At 46.2% G+C, this 17,615-nt stretch overlaps 1 protein-coding gene across 5 annotated transcripts in view; it reads left to right on the top strand.

Moving 5' to 3' along the window:
* robo2 (roundabout, axon guidance receptor, homolog 2 (Drosophila)) overlaps nt 1-17,615 on the top strand; it is a 555,672-nt gene that overhangs the window by 460,327 nt on the left and 77,730 nt on the right. For 4 of the 5 annotated variants that reach the window (XM_029715771.1, XM_029715772.1, XM_029715773.1 and 1 more), the window contains exons 7-12: nt 17-28; nt 4,194-4,318; nt 10,053-10,224; nt 15,147-15,352; nt 16,493-16,574; nt 17,111-17,276. In XM_029715771.1, coding sequence (XP_029571631.1) covers nt 17-28; nt 4,194-4,318; nt 10,053-10,224; nt 15,147-15,352; nt 16,493-16,574; nt 17,111-17,276 — 763 coding nt within the window. The remainder of the gene's footprint in view (nt 1-16; nt 29-4,193; nt 4,319-10,052; nt 10,225-15,146; nt 15,353-16,492; nt 16,575-17,110; nt 17,277-17,615) is intronic. The other variant, XM_029715774.1, reaches the window with a different exon arrangement.

The raw sequence follows: 17,615 nt of genomic DNA, 5'->3' as shown, positions 1-17,615 counted from the left end.
ATTGTTGTGTGTCCAGCTCGCCCTGTAGGTAAGTACCATCCTAATGATCCCAGTCCATCCTGCATGTTCTCTCCATACACACACCTGCACCTCACTGCCTTGCAGAGTGTAACCGACCCTCAGCCTACTGTATTAACTAATACGGAGGTTGTATCACCACGTAACACACCTTTACCGTCAAACCCTGTATGTTTATCTCAAATGGTTACAAAGGGACTATTTAGTACTGTCATCAGCTTTAGCCTCACTTACTAACCTGGTAATGAACTAATCCCTCGCTCTCTAGAGTACCTAGGTTATGAATCCGTACTGTAGCGTGTCTGTCTAAGCCATAGCTGTCTCTAGTTTCCCCTAGTTGTCCCCCCAGGACCCAGTGCACCCGGGGCTTTTACCATCCACGTCTTGAGGCCATCTGCGAGACTTGGCCCTGGCACACCGACTTGGGATCTACTTGTCTTGGATAGAGTTGCTTCCTCTGGTCTGGGAAATAAAGTAGGGCATCTCAGTAGTTGTTGCTGTTTTATTTCCTTACACATGGATCTGGAGGAGACATGGAGTCAGGGCAATTTCAAACTCTTGGAAGTGTTACGTCTTCCAGTACAGTAGATGGTTTTGGTGAAAAGTGTCAGTTTGAGCTGTTTGGGTTCTGACATCTGGGAAGAGATACTGGGGAGAGAGACAGTTGTGTGTAGGGGAGAAAGGGGGGAGATGTGTGTAGCTGTAGGCCAGGCAGAGAGAGGAGAGGTTAGGAAGAGGGGAGCAGGGGTGCGTGTCAGAGCTAGCTTGACTGGCAGAAGGAACCCTGACGTTGGAGGAGTGGCAGGACCTTCGTTGCCAAAACAGCAGAGGCCATCCCCAAATTGCCACGAACTGTCAAGTTGCAGGAACATTTCAGAAATGAAACATTCAGCCTTCCCGTAAGAACGAGACAGTAATTGCTTTTGACTTATGAATAAAATATGATTGAATGTGGGATTTAAAGAAGTGAGAAAACAATGCTTGTGTGTCTGTTGGCCTATCCATTTGTTCATGGCTGTCTCATTTTCCTATGAATCCCCTCCAACCCTGGGTAGATGTGTCTTGTCATGAATTAAATATGGGGGTTTGATCATGCGTCTCCCTTGGAGGGGACAGGAAGGAGGCTATCACTAGTCTTTAGGGTCCCTGCATCAAACAGTGTGTTAGACAGCTTCACACACACTGCTGGGTTGTCTCGTCTGTCCCTCACTGACCAGGGTACTGCAGACTTTAAATATGCATTACTTGATGGCCCCCAATCCAACCCAACCTCATCACATCATATCTGACCTGCTATCACAGCTGGATTTCATGCTCCTTACCAAACACAACAAGGCTACATTGCTCTATGTTTGTGTGGGTGTTGCATGTGTGAGAGATTGAGGGGGATTTAGGGAGACAAGGAGAGAGTGATACAGGAAGATACAGATAGAGAGGAGAGACAAGGAGAGAGTGATACAGGAAGATACAGATAGAGAGGAGAGACAAGGAGAGAGTGACACAGGAAGATACAGATAGAGAGGAGAGACAAGGAGAGAGTGATACAGGAAGATACAGATAGAGAGGAGAGACAAGGAGAGAGTGATACAGGAAGATACAGATAGAGAGGAGAAACAAGGAGAGAGTGATACAGGAAGATACAGATAGAGAGGAGAGACAAGGAGAGAGTGATACAGGAAGATACAGATAGAGAGGAGAGACAAGGAGAGAGTGATACAGGAAGATACAGATAGAGAGGAGAGACAAGGAGAGAGTGATAAAGGAAGAGATGGATAGAGAGGAGAGACAAGGAGAGAGTGACACAGGAAGATACAGATAGAGAGGAGAGACAAGGAGAGAGTGATACAGGAAGATACAGATAGAGAGGAGAGACAAGGTGTGAGGGCAGCAATAGAGAACAGCTTGTAAGTCGTCAAACACTTTGAGTGAGTGCTCTGCTCTAATGCACTGTTCATTGGATTGGCCAGCCAGAGAGAGAAAGAGATGGAGGGAGACAAAGGGAGAGAGAGACTGTGATTTAGGTGCTCTGTATCAGAACCAACATTGTGAAATGCAGCAAGCTATCTAAACTGAGGAGAGCCAAACAGGAAGGCTGTAAATCTATAGCCATCTGTAGCATTCCTAGCTGTGTGTATCTTTGACAAATACACTTTCCCAAAAAAGGGATTACATGGAGAAATGAGCCAAACGGGATGAGATTTGCCCTGACTGGAACCAGCTGGGTTGTCAGTGGAAAGACTTACACAGGAATCAGAATAAAAGCCTGTCAATGTATGTTTTATAGCAACAAGTCCAGTGTTTTCATATAATGATGTCATATGAAGCAGCGTTATATGGTCTTGTTGAAAGCATTGTGATCATGCATTTTAAGAAATTTCTCTTTCTTCTGTTGGCTATTCCCTCTGCTGCTCGCCATACCAAATATTAACAAAGTTACAGATGCCACTACTGCTTTGAAATCTCTCACACAACAGTAGGAAACCTATTTGTAAGTCACCTGCAACAACAGTGTGGTCTAGACTGTCAGAGATGGAGTCTGTGGTTGGAACTTAGCTCGTACCTCTATTCTCTTTCATTTCATTTGAACATGATCAAAACTTACTAAGCGCTGAAGGACTTTATCCTCAGCTGATGAAAAGTGAGAAAAACGTTTGACTGATAAAGGGATGCCATGTCTGGGTTATACTTGACTGAAGTTTGGGATCGGTGTCTTTAATTGGTTGATTTGAATTTCCTCTGCAGGATGCCTTTCCTCTCTGAGTCTCTGAGTCTCTGAGTATGAGGAATTTTTAGGAGTGTAAGACCTAACATCTCACCACCATCACAGGCCAACCTAGTGTGGGGCCGAGAGACGTTAACACTGATAATCCCAACCAAGTGTGGTCAACAGCCCACATTAGATAAGACTTGTGTTCAGCCATTGGACTTTTGTCATTAAATGAGAGTGTTTTGTCATGAAATCAAATCTCTTATACGAAGGCGTCTTGAAGTGTGAAAATGATCTTGATTGTAAGATCAACAGTAAAAGTGTTTTACTTTAGATAATGAGGAAGTAATGCCTCATTGAGAGCAGAAGACAGAGAGAAAAGATGGCCCCGTATACAGCATGTCAGTGGGTGTCCTGGAACACAATGAATCCCTCTGGTTGTTTATTTGTGTAGGAGAGAGTGGATGTGTCTCGGGGATTTGCCAAGTGTGCTAAAGTTTGGCCAGGACACATTTGTTTATGTTGCATTGCAACACATTTAGATGGGCCGGGAAACAGCGAGGGTGGAATGAGACATCCCAGATGTAATATCTCTCTGCTGGATCCTTGAGTGTGTCTGCTCGATCTGCCCTCACTGACACACTCCTTCATTGGCTTCTGGAGGGTCCAGTTGAGTAATCAAGTTACTTTTCCTGGGTTGGTGAGAGGGAGTGTAGTGCTTGGCTGTTGGGTGAGAGCGGGGTTAAGAGGGGGTAAGGCCTGTGTCCTCCCCCTGAGGGACCCATGAAACAGAGACTGTTAGCTGCGTTCTGTTCATTTATTTCATTCTTTCCTCACAAGGTTTTCTCTGTGTCTTTCTTTGTGTTAAGCCTAGCTACATTATGTCTACCTAACTCTCCTGATGCCATTATGACTGAGACAGTGCTGCTGTTTGTGAACACTGAAGACTGTCATTCATTCAGCTCCAGTCTGGATGAATGGCCTTAAGTGGTTACCGTGGCGTTATCGTGACAGTCCTTGGTGTTTGTTTTCCAATCAGAATAAATGGAAGGAACATGCTGCATGGAAGCTCTGTACACTGTTAGAAAAAAAGGTGCTGTCTAGAACCTAAAAGGGTTCTTCGGCTGTCCCCGTAGGAGAACCTTTTGAAGAACCTTTTTTGGTTCCAGGTAGAAACCCTTCAGTTCCAGGTAGAATCATTTTGGGTTCCCTGTAGAATGCTATGTGGAAAGGGTTCTACAGGGAACACAAAATATTTCTACCTGGAATGGTTCTGCCATTTGAACAGCCGAAGAACCCCTTTGGAACCCTTTTTTATAATAGTGTAGGACATGCCAATTTTGATTTGTCCTTGTGGTGCCTGACTGTTATTTTGCTTGAACACCCCACACCCCATTGATCGTGCCCCATGCTTCAACTCTGTCTAACTCTGAATTCTAACCCTGGTGTTTCTGCCCTTTGACCCCAGCTGCACCCCAGTTCGTCATCAGGCCACGGGACCAGATCGTGGCCCAGGGTCGCACAGCAACCTTCCCCTGTGAGACCAAGGGCAACCCCCAGCCTGCAGTCTTCTGGCAGAAGGAGGGCAGCCAGGTAAGAAGAGCACATAAACACCTCTCAATGACCCATAGCAGGGCCAGGAGCTTTTCCTGAACACCCGACCTGACCAGGAAAAGCATGGTAAGGAAAAACTACTGGTCTGTCAAACATCTTGGTCCAGTCTTCAACTACTGGTCCTGTACTGTAAAGAACTGTAAAACAGCTTGGTCCAGTCTTCATCTACTGGTCCTGTACTGTAAAGAACTGTAAAATAGCTTAGTCCAGTCTTGATACCTCTGTATTTACAATAATGTTCAGTGTTTTTTCATCCAGTGTGTGTCCATCATGCATTATTTATGACTAGCAGTTATTACTGTGTTACTGTACTGTCCAGTGTTATCAGCACACACACCACTTAGATTGGATAATAACCATGTGGTTGGCTGTGTGGGGAGGACTCTGCTGTGTCTATGATGTCAGTCTGTGTGACTCTCAGCACCCCGGCTACACGAACTCGCTCTATCTCCCATCAGTATCTCTGGCACACACACACAACACACCAGATACACCTTTGTGTGGCCAGCGAGGAGGTAATCAGTTCCCATGACACCGTGCTGATAACAGTGATCCTACCCTCACACAGAGCAGAGCAGATAGTCCTTCACATAGCTGGAGGTCCTCACAGTCCACACAACAACAACAGCAGTAATTAGGAGCCTGCCAGGACCCGTAGATGAACCAGGGATATGATGCAGCTCTGGCTGGGTCACACACACACACACACACACACACACACACACACACACACACACACACACACACACACACACACACACACACACACACACACACACACACACACACACACACACACACACATGGAGCCTGAGGCCAGACAATTACAGCAAAGTGCCACTCAGAGATTGGAAAGGGGTGGAATACACATTTGCATGCAAAACACTCACGCCGATATGAACACACAGACACACTTGCTGAAACCTATTCTCAGCCCATTCTCACATCAAAGTAAGTGATGAATCCTATCTGACTCACTGCAACAGGGCATACGAGCATGTACATACAAAGATCAACATTCATTTACACCAGTATCCTCTCAGTAAATAGACTCCCATGTACTGGCACTGTGCCCCAGGTCTTTTACATTGATTTCACAATAGCCGGGTCACACCACTATGTTCCCTCTCACTGTTTCTTGGTTTATTGATGCTTCATGCATTTTCTATCCCCATCGCCCTCTGTCCCTCTGTCTCTTTCTCTCTTTCTCTCTGTCTCTCTTTCTCTCTGTCTCTCTGTCTTTCTGTATCTTTTTCTCTCTGTCTCTCTCTGTCTCTCTGTCTCTCTCTGTCTCTATGTCTCTCTCTCTCTTTCTGTCTCTCTGTCTTTCTCTCTCTCTCTCTCTCTGTCTCTCTCTGTCTCTCTCTGTCTCTCTCTGTCTCTCTCTGTCTCTCTCTCTGCCTCTCTATCTCTATGTCTCTTTGTCTGTCTCTGTCTCTCTTTGTCTCTGTCTCTCTTTGTCTCTGTCTCTCTTTGTCTCTGTCTCTCTTTGTCTCTGTCTCTCTTGCTCTCTCTGTCTCTGTCTCTCTCTCTGTTGCTCTTTCTCTCTCTGTCTCTCTGTCTCTTAGTCTCTCTCTCTGTCTATCTCTCTCTCTGTCTCTCTCTCTCTCTTTCTCTCTGTCTCTCTGTCTCTTTGTCTCTTTGTCTCTCTCTCTGTCTCTCTGTCTCTCTTTGTCTATGCCTCTCTGTCTCTCTGTCTCTCTCTCTCGCTGTCTCTCTGTCGCTCTCTGTCTCTCTGTCTCTCTCTGTCTCTCTCTGTCTCTCTCTGTCTCTTTCTCTCTGTCTCTCTGTCTGTGTGTCTCTCTGTCTCTTTGTCTCTTTGTCTCTCTCACTGTGTCTATGTGTCTCTGTCTCTCTTGCTCTCTCTGTCTCTCTCTCTGTATCTCTCTCTTTGTCTCTCTTTTTTTCTGTCTCTCTCTATCTGTCTCTCTGACTCTTTGTCTCTCTGTCTCTCTCTCTCTCTCTGTCTCTCTCTCTCTCTCTCACACACTCTGTCTCTTTCTCTCTGTCTTTCTGTCTCTCTGCCTCTTTGTCTCTCTGTCTCTCTTTGTCTCTGTCTCTCTGTCTCTCTCTCTCTCTCTGTCTCTCTGTCTCTCTGTCGCTCTCTGTCTCTCTCTCTCTCTCTCTCTCTCTCTGTCTCTCTGTCTCTGTGTCTCTCTCTCTTTGTCTCTTTGTCTCTCTTTGTCTCTGTCTCTCTTGCTCTCTCTGTCTCTCTCTCTGTCTCTCTCTGTCTCTCTCTCTGTTTCTCTGTTTCTCTGTCTCTCTCTCTTTGTCTCTCTCTGTCTCTGTCTGTCTGTCTGTCTGTCTGTCTGTCTCTCTCTTTCTCTTGCGCTCTGTATCCGTCTCTCTCGCTCTCTCTCATCCCACTTTAAATAAGATGTGAAGGTATTTATTAAGATAACAAATTAAAACAGTAAGTCATTAAGGAGAGGGACTGAGGGGGGACCGTGAGAGACTATGTGTAAACATAGCAGCCCCAGACCAATTATGAGGAGCAAAGCAGAATTTTAAATTTGTAATTTATTTCACCTTTTTTTAACCAGGTAGGCTTGTTGAGAACAAGTTCTCATTTACAACTGCAACCTGGCCAAGAATAAAGCAAAGCAGTTCGACACAAACAACAACACAGAGTTACACATGGAATAAACAAACATATAGTCAATAATACAGTAGAAAAAAATCTATATACAGTGTGTGTAAATGAGGTAAAATTAGGGGGGTAAGGCAATAAATAGGCCATGGTGGTGAAGTAATTACAATATACCAATTTAACACTGGAGTGATAGATGTGCAGAAGATGAATGTGCAAGTAGAGATCCTGGGGTGCAAATGAGCAAGAAATACAGTATGTGGATGAGGTAGTTGGATGGGCTATATTAGAGATGTGCTATGTACAGGTGCAGTGATCTGTGAGCTGCTCTGACAGCTGGTGCTTAAAGTTAGTGAGGGAGATATGAGTCTCCAGCTTCAGTGATTTTTGCAGTTCGTTCCAGTCATTGGCAGCAGAGAACTGGAAGGAAAGACGACCAAAGGAGGAATTGGCTTTGGGGGTGACCAGTGAAATATACCTGCTGGAGCGCGTGCTACGGGTGGGTGCTGCTATGGTGACCAGTGAGCTGAGATAAGGTGGGGCTTTACCTAGCAGAGACTTATAGATGACCTGGAGCCAGTGGGTTTGGCGACGAGTACGAATCGAGGGCCAGCCAACGAGAGCATACAGGTCGCAATAGTGGGTAGTATATGGGGCTTTGGTGACAAAATGGATGGCGCTGTGATAGACTGCATCCAGTTTGTTGAGTAGAGTGTTGGAGGCTAATTTGTAAATGACATCTCCAAAGTCGAGGATCGGTAGGATAGTCCGTTTTACGAGGGTATGTTTGGCAGAATGAGTGAATGATGCTTTGTTGCGACATAGGAAGCCGATTCTAGATTTCATTTTGGATTGGAGATGCTTAATGTGAGTCTGGAAGGAGAGTTTACAGTCTAACCAGACACCTAGGTATTTGTAGTTGTCCACATATTCTACGTCAGAACCGTCCAGAGTAGTGATCCTGAACGGGCGGGCAAGAGTGGGCAGCAATCGGTTGAAGAGCATGCATTTAGTTTTAATTGCATTTAAGAGCAGTTGGAGGCAACGGAAGGAGAGTTATATGGCATTGAAGTTCGTCTGGAGGTTAGTTAATAACACAGTGTCCAAAGAAGGGTCAGAAGTATACAGAATGGTGTCGTCTGCGTAGAGGTGGATCAGAGAATCAGCAGCAGCAAGAGTGACATCATTGATGTATTCAAAGCGAGTCGGCCTGATAATTGAACCCTGTGGCACCCCCATAGAGACTGCCAGAGGGCCAGACAACAGAATGTTACAAGCTATCAAAGAAGAATGAAGCAAACTGTTAAAGTAGAATGAAACAAGCTATCAAAGCCTTGACCAGGAGTAGACAGAGAGACTCAGACCGTGTTCCCTCCCAGCTCTCAGACCGTGTTCCTTCCCAGCTCTCAGACCGTGTTCCCTCCCAGCTCTCAGACCGTGTTCCCTCCCAGCTCTCAGACCGTGTTCCCTCCCAGCTCTCAGACCGTGTTCCCTCCCAGCTCTCAGACCGTGTTCCCTCCCAGCTCTCAGACCGTGTTCCCTCCCAGCTCTCAGACCGTGTTCCCTCCCAGCTCTCAGACCGTGTTCCCTCCCAGCTCTCAGACCATGTTCTCTCCCGTGTTCCCTCCCAGCTCTCAGACCGTGTTCCCTCCCAGCTCTCAGACTGTGTTCCCTCCCAGCTCTCAGACCGTGTTCCCTCCCAGCTCTCAGACCGTGTTCCCTCTCAGCTCTCAGACCGTGTTCCCTCCCAGCTCTCAGACCGTGCTCCCTCCCAGCTCTCAGACCGTGTTCCCTCCCAGCTCTCAGACCGTGTTCCCTCCCAGCTCTCAGACCGTGTTCCCTCCCAGCTCTCAGACCGTGTTCCCTCCCAGCTCTCAGACCGTGTTCCCTCCCAGCTCTCAGGCCGTGTTCCCTCCCAGCTCTCAGACCGTGTTCCCTCCCAGCTCTCAGACCGTGTTCCCTCCCAGCTCTCAGACCGTGTTCCCTCCCAGCTCTCAGACCGTGTTCCCTCCCAGCTCTCAGACCGTGTTCCCTCCCAGCTCTCAGACCGTGTTCCCTCCCAGCTCTCAGACCGTGTTCCCTCCCAGCTCTCAGACCGTGTTCCCTCCCAGCTCTCAGACCGTGTTCCCTCCCAGCTCTCAGACCGTGTTCCCTCCCAGCTCTCAGACCGTGTTCCCTCCCAGCTCTCAGACCGTGTTCCCTCCCAGCTCTCAGACCGTGTTCCCTCCCAGCTCTCTGGAGCCTCTGGCATGGCTGACTGGGGGAATATATGCCAGCTATTATGTGTAACCACACCATCAGATGTGACAGTTGTGTGTAATTAATTAACCTGGTGATTGATGGAATGGATCTTTTGACTGTCCGTCCGTGTGCGTGTGTGTGTGTGTGTCCGTCCGTCCGTCCCCAGATCAGAGTGATGAAGCTATGTGAGTGTGTGTGTGTGTGTGTGTGTGTGTGTGTGTGTGTGTGTGTGTGTGTCCGTCCGTCCGTCCGTCTGTCCGTCCCCAGATCAGAGTGATGAAGCTATGTGAGTGTGTGTGTGTGTGTGTCCGTCCGTCCGTCCGTCCGTCCCCAGATCAGAGTGATGAAGCTATGTGAGTGTGTGTGTGTGTGTGTGTGTGTGTCCGTCCGTCCGTCCGTCCGTCCCCAGATCAGAGTGATGAAGCTATGTGAGTGTGTGTGTGTGTGTGTGTGTCCGTCCGTCCGTCCGTCCGTCCGTCCCCAGATCAGAGTGATGAAGCTATGTGAGTGTGTGTGTGTGTGTGTGTGTGTCCATCCGTCCGTCCGTCCGTCCCCAGATCAGAGTGATGAAGCTATGTGAGTGTGTGTGTGTGTGTGTGTGTGTCCATCCGTCCGTCCGTCCGTCCCCAGATCAGAGTGATGAAGCTATGTGAGTGTGTGTGTGTGTGTGTGTGTCCGTCCGTCCGTCCGTCCGTCCGTCCCCAGATCAGAGTGATGAAGCTATGTGAGTGTGTGTGTGTGTGTGTGTGTGTCCATCCGTCCGTCCGTCCGTCCCCAGATCAGAGTGATGAAGCTATGTGAGTGTGTGTTAGTTTGATGTGTTCCTTGCTGTAATGGGTCCATGTCCCTCTACTAATTGGCCTGCTTCCTCTCTTCCTGCAGAACCTGCTGTTTCCCAACCAGCCCCAGCAGCCCAACAGTCGCTTCTCTGTGTCCTCCAGTGGAGACCTGACCATCTCGGCCGTGCAGCGGGCAGACGCAGGCTACTACATCTGCCAGGCCCTGACCGTGGCTGGCAGCATCCTCGCCAAGGCCCAACTGGAGGTCACAGATGGTGAGGCCTGCCGCATACCCACCCCGATGCCAAAACTCAACAGCACCACCCATTAATGCAGTATGCATACACACTCTGCTATGCTATCAGCACACACACACACGCAGACATCAATGCAGACACACACATACTTGTGCAGACACATAATTCACACAGACACACACAGACACACACAGCCAGACGCACACAGCCAGACGCACACAGCCAGACGCACACAGCCAGACGCACACAGCCAGACACACACAGCCAGAAGCACACAGCCAGACACACACAGCCAGACACACACAGCCAGACGCACACAGCCAGACACACACAGCCAGACGCACACAGCCAGACACACACAGCCAGACACACACAGCCAGACGCACACAGCCAGACGCACACAACCAGACACACACAGTCAGACACACAGTCAGACACACACAGCCTTCCCTGTACTCCAACTAGATAATTCACACACATGAATTAACAGTGAGGAAAGAGTCTTTCATTTGGAGTGAATTAACAGAGTGAATTAACAGAGTGAATTAACAGATTGAATTAACAGAGTGAATTAACAAAGTGAATTAACAGAGTGAATTTAACAGAGTGAATTAACAGAGCCCATGCCTTGCCCGGTTGACTCTCTAATGTGGATTTTGCCCTTGAGCGTCCTCATCCCCAAAAGTACTGGGGGAAATGTATCGTAAAAGAAACCTCATTTTACCATGTACAGGAATTTTGTCAGAGAAATATCTACAAATTATACTTGCCCATGACCTTGCTTTTGCAATATTTCATTTAATTTTTTTATATATTTTTATTTTTATGACAGAACTGAATGAAATACTTGTAGAAGTTTAGCTGGAGAGGGAATACAGCATTGCCCTTGAGTCTCAGTATAATGATCAGCATCATCTGACTGAGGGAGGCAGTGAGTCAAGGACTGAGTGATTGAGTGAGTGACAGCAGTTAGTCTCCAGGATGACTTATGAGAGCCTGTTCTAATCTGTTCTGCTGTGGAGATGGGAAGATAGATAGACGGCAGTTCAGACGCCTTGTGAAGGATCAGCCTGGAGAAAGAAGAACAGCATGTCAGACACCATTTTGTAAGAGAAGGGGATTTTGAATTGTTGTGATCACACCCCATGTTTCTTAGATATGACCTCTAAAATGGGTTTTAGAGGTCATATCCTTAAGATACATTGCTCGTCTCATGTTCTAGTGTTCAAATCAAATCAAATGTGATTTGTCACATACTGTACACATGTTTAGCAGATGTACAGGTACTGCCTGTATATAGCTTCGCTATTGCTACTGCTGCTCTTTAACTATTTGTTACTTTTATTTTTCTTAAAACTGCATTGGTGGTTAAGGGCTTGTAAGTAAGCATTTCACTGTAAGGTCTACACTTGTTGTATTCGGTGCATGTGACAAATAACATTTGATTTGATTGTGGGTGTAGCAAAATGCTCGTGTTTCTAGCTCAGTGCAGTAATATCTAACTAGATTTACTGTGTATGTACTGTCTGTTGGAACACACACACATCCTGTATTCTAAGGGTGTGTGGTACTGTAATAGTAGTGAACCTGTCTTTCTATCTATGCCTCTGTGTAGGTATAGGGAGGTAAGGGAGTGTATGGCTGGACTGTGTAAGAGGAGGAACGTGTGAGGGAGTTGGGTGTTAGGCAGAGCTGAGGGAGGACAAGGAGTGGAGAAGAGGAGAAGGAGTGGAGGAGGAGGGCTAGCTGGCTGTCTAGGGTGAGGTCATGGTCACCCCCTGCTGCTGAGAGCAGGTGATTCAGTGTCCTGGGAGGCCAGCAGAGTAGCTGGGTTCAAGGAGATCGGTAATGAGAAATTCCTGATGCAAACAGTCAAGGCCAACCCCCCCCCCCCCTTCCTCTCCTGCTCTCCTCCCCAGCCTCCATCACTTCATCACGCCATCCATCCACCATCCACCATCCTCATCATCCCCTCCTTGCTGGACCAGACTAGCCAAACTCACCCAGGGTTTTCTCATACTTTCTGTCATAATATCTTAACATGTAATGCAATGGAGTCATTATTCAGAGCAGACGGAATCATTAAGACACATAACAGAACCCTTCCAGCTGTGCTTCAGTGTCTAAGCATTGGAACACATATGGCTCCATCTGAGCCAATAATGGCCATTAGAATCATGCCAAGTGATAACAGTGACAAGCAGATAACTCCCTCAGTGAGTTAATGGGGAAAGTAGAACTAACAGTGAGGCCTTAGATGTACAGATAGGGCTGTTTTTAATGCTCTCTGGGTGCGGGTTAGACTGGTGGTAATTCTGGTTGATGTATTTAACCACCAGCTTTTCCGATAAAAGCATTCCAGCGTGGTGGAAGAGGTCGAATATTATCACTGAAATATAAATCAATTATGAATTCATTCACCTTCTCTCCATTTTTCTCTCTGCTAAAGAGAATCGTGACATGGTTCTCTCAGCTAAAGAGAATCGTGACATGGTTCTCTCAGCTAAAGATAATCAATCCATGGTTCTCTCAGCTAAAGATAATCAAGCCATGGTTCTCTCAGCTAAAGATAATCAAGCCATGGTTCTCTCAGCTAAAGATAATCAAGCCATGGTTCTCTCAGCTAAAGATAATCAAGCCATGGTTCTCTCAGCTAAAGAGAATCGTGACATGGTTCTCTCAGCTAAAGATAATCAAGCCATGGTTCTCTCAGCTAAAGATAATCAAGCCATGGTTCTCTCAGCTAAAGATAATCAAGCCATGGTTCTCTCAGCTAAAGATAATCAAGCCATGGTTCTCTCAGCTAAAGATAATCAAGCCATGGTTCTCTCAGCTAAAGAAAATCAATCCATGGTTCTCTCAGCTAAAGATAATCAAGCCATGGTTCTCTCAGCTAAAGATAATCAAGCCATGGTTCTCTCAGCTAAAGATAATCAAGCCATGGTTCTCTCAGCTAAAGATAATCAAGCCATGGTTCTCTCAGCTAAAGAGAATCGTGACATGGTTCTCTCAGCTAAAGATAATCAATCCATGGTTCTCTCAGCTAAAGATAATCAAGCCATGGTTCTCTCAGCTAAAGATAATCAAGCCATGGTTCTCTCAGCTAAAGATAATCAAGCCATGGTTCTCTCAGCTAAAGATAATCAAGCCATGGTTCTCTCAGCTAAAGAAAATCAAGCCATGGTTCTCTCAGCTAAAGATAATCAAGCCATGGTTCTCTCAGCTAAAGATAATCAAGCCATGGTTCTCTCAGCTAAAGATAATCAAGCCATGGTTCTCTCAGCTAAAGATAATCAAGCCATGGTTCTCTCAGCTAAAGATAATCAAGCCATGGTTCTCTCAGCTAAAGATAATCAAGCCATGGTTCTCTCAGCTAAAGATAATCAAGCCATGGTTCTATCAGCTAAAGATAATCAAGCCATGGTTCTCTCAGCTAAAGATAATCAAGCCATGGTTCTCTCAGCTAAAGATAATCAAGCCATGATTCTCTCAGCTAAAGATAATCAAGCCATGGTTCTCTCAGCTAAAGATAATCAATCCATGGTTCTCTCAGCTAAAGATAATCAAGCCATGATTCTCTCAGCTAAAGATAATCAATCCATGGTTCTCTCAGCTAAAGATAATCAAGCCATGGTTCTCTTAGCTAAAGATAATCAAGCCATGGTTCTCTCAGCTAAAGATAATCCATCCATGGTTCTCTCAGCTAAAGAGAATCAAGCCATGGTTCTATCAGCTAAAGATAATCAATCCATGGTTCTCTCAGCTAAAGAGAATCAAGCCATGGTTCTCTCTGCTAAAGAAAATCATGTCATGGTTCTGCCATACCAAGGCAAATATGTTTCTTCCGTCCCTCCTTCTGACTTACCTGCAGGAGAGAAAGTGAAAGAAGGAGATAGTAAAGAGAGAGAGAAAGAGGAAGAGAGAGAAAGAGGGTGTGATGTGTTGAAAGGTTAGCGAAGTTGACTGTCTAATTAGCCCCTGCAGGTCTGACATCATTAATCCTACCTGTTAGTTACTGTGTGCTGTGTAATGCCAGGGGACTCAACAGTATTCACCACAGCTGACACAGAAAGTGCCAGGGCACGGTAACTGTAACTCACAGATACAGCACCTCTAACATGTACACTATTTCACAGTACAACCCACAGACATTCTCCCACACATTACAAAAGCATATGTTCATCCAAACAGCATTGAACATTAGCATCGATATAAACAAAACAAAACAAATTATTTTATTTTCCTCACAGTGGTTTTGTTACATTATTGCAATTCTGACTGATCATTTCTGTGGGGTGCTACTCTCTGGGGAGTGAAATGTTTGTTTCAGTTCTGGGTGCCAGTGGGGACCTCTGATAGTGTTCCCCACTGAACATGATGGAGTATTTATCTGAACCACCCTGAGTCAACAGGCAGTGCCTTTGCCACTGTACGCCACCACAGACTCCTGGGTAAGGTGTAAATGTAAGGGTATTCAGCCTGTAACTGAAAAATCACTTCCAGCCCCCAGCCACATCAATAGATAGTCTGGAAAACAATACTCAGCAAATCTTTCTCCTCTTCCTGGAAGCATAGTCAGGGCGTCGTCATTGTCCTGTGGTGGAATTACAAGACCTGCTGAGAAAATAGACCAGCTTTATGATACTGTTACCACATCCTTTCACTTCATGATACATCCATTAAAAGGCTTACAGATGTAGGATCTTAAATTGATCCGCCTGTTGCAGGACAACTTTCCTGTGCAGGAAATGTTTTACTTGTAGTGTATTTGAGTTTCAAAAATACTTCAGAAGTTTGTAATTTCCACTTTGAAATGTCAGACTTTTATGAAAAACCCTTACAAAAATGTTATAATCCACATAATAGTTCACATTATCTGTTGCTGCAGAATTGTTTTCCTGCTGTATCAAACAGGCTCTCTGTCTCTCACCTTATCCCAGTGCTGACAGACAGGCCGCCGCCCATAATCCGTCAGGGTCCGTCCAATCAGACGCTGGGAGTGGACAGCGTGGCCCTGCTAAAGTGTCAGGCATCAGGAGACCCCATCCCTTCCATCAGCTGGCTGAAAGACGGGGTCAGTCTGCTGGGGAAGGATCCCCGCATGTCCCTGCAGGAGCTGGGCAGCCTCCAGATGAGGAGCCTCAGGGTGAGAACCACTGGAGCCACAGCCTGGTCCAGTCATAAAGAGAATCAAATCAAATAGAATTGTATTGGTCCCATACAGATGGTTAGCAGATGTTAAAGCGAGTAGTGAAATGCTTGTGCTTCTAGTTCCGACAGTTCTAGAACGACACATACACTAGCTATGGGGTTCATATGATGAGGGCTGTAAATATACTGCGTACTATTGTGTAAATCCTTGTCTGTAGCCTTCGTTCTCTACCTCCCTGTTTCCATCCATTCCCCTTAATGGATCTCTGTCTGTCTCCTCTTTCTCCCCTCTGGGTGTGTCACATGCTTAGGCATGCATGAGCGTGATGTGAGGAATCCTATTGCTTTAAAGAGATTAATGGGCAGTATTGATTTTAATAAATTGTTTGATACTATCACTTAGTGACACGGCAGCTCTTACAAGACTCTGCTGTAGAGGGCTGGACAGGTTCCAGCTGCAGGGGTGAACGGTTAAACAACACACATACACACACACACACAAACGTACAACATTTAGGGTAAATTGAATTAAAAGTCCTCACATCCTCCTTTCCCCACTCTGAGGCCTCTGTGGAATATCCATTACGCTTGACAAAGTTGCCGACCACTGACATTTTATTTAATAAATGGAGGGAAGGCGCAGAGACTAAAACCAACAAACAACTAACATTCTAGAGAGAGAGGGTTGGAGAGACAAGCCAGCTGTCATCGGTCCAGGGGGCTTCAGTGGCCCACCCTAAATGAATTAGCCAGCCTTTGTTGCGGTTGGTGGGGTGGTGGGGGGACAGCGGGGACAGGGGGTATAGCGGGAGGGGGGTAAAGTGGTGGAGGGGGGTGAGGAGAAAATGGAATTCATTAGGAAATTTGCGTCAGCACTTTGAGGCACTCACAATGACAAACAAATCAAACTTTATTTGTCACATGCCCCGAATACAACAAGTGTAGACCTTATCGTGAAATGCTTACTTACAAGCCCTTAACCAACAGTGCATTTCAAGAGGAGTTAAGAATCACTGTCGTGACCCTTCACATGACACACTGTTGTGATCTCAGGGATGGGCCCCTCACATGACGCAATGTTGTGACCTCAGGGATGGTCCCATCACATGTTCTATGTTTATCCGTTCTACCCTAGCTTTCTGACTCTGGGATCTACACCTGTGTGGCTGCCAGCTCCAGTGGCGAGACATCATGGAGTGCCTTCCTGGAGGTCAAAGGTATGGCACAGTGAACATGTCTTCACCTAGTTTTGTAGTGAACATGCTCATTATACCATACATACAGTATTCCATTCTGGGAAGAGTTATTTATCCATTCCTCTTCATCCTCCCATTTAACAATAATATCACGTTTCAGGGAAGACCCAGATTCAGACAATGTCGAAGTAACAAATGTTTATTACTAGAACAAGGTGCAGGCAAAACGACAGGTCCGGGTAGGTAGAGGTCAGTGCTCCAGATCAGAGTCCAAAAGGTACAGAGCGGCAGGCAGTCTCAGGGTCAGGGCAGTTAGAATGGTCAAAACTGGGAAAACTACAAAACAGGAACTAGAAACAGACAGGTGCAAGGGGGAAAACGCTGGTAGGCTTGACGAACACAACGAACTAGCAACAGATAAACAGAGAACACATGTATAAATACACTGGGGATAATAGGGAAGATGGGCGACACCTGGAAGGGGGTGGAGAAAAGCACAAAGACAGTTGAAACATATCAGGGTGTGACAAATAGTTACTGGTCTCTTTCTCCTCCAGACCAAGCTGGGGTGATGGTCATTAAGAACCGTGATGACAACGAGCTCCTTGGCCCTCCCTCCAAACCCCAGGTCACTGACGTCACCAAGAACAGCGTCTCGTTGTCCTGGCAACCCGGCCTGACTGGGGCCACACCCATCTCCTCTTTTGTCATCGAAGCCTTCAGGTTAGTTATGAAGAACCGGAGTGATTTCCTTTTTTCACTTTTGTATTGCTTCTTAAAACCTGTTACATCTAGGGGGCAGTAATTTCACGGCTGGATAAAAAACGTACCCGATTTAATCTGATTATTAGTCCTGCCCAGAAACTGGAATATGCATATAATTATTAGCTTTGGAGAGAAAACACTCCAAAGTTTCTGAAACTGTTTGAATGGTGTCTGTGAGTATAACAGAACTCCTATGGCAGGCAAAAACCTGAGATGCTTCTGTTCAGGAAGTACCCTGTCTGAACATTTCTTGCCCTTCTTTATTATCTCTGTCGTTTACAAAGGATCTCTGCTCTT

Source organism: Salmo trutta, chromosome 26 (genome assembly GCF_901001165.1).
Source record: "Salmo trutta chromosome 26, fSalTru1.1, whole genome shotgun sequence".
NCBI lineage: Eukaryota > Metazoa > Chordata > Actinopteri > Salmoniformes > Salmonidae > Salmo > Salmo trutta.
The sequence above is the reverse complement of the archived record's forward strand: the minus strand, read 5'-3'. Positions and strand labels throughout refer to the sequence as shown.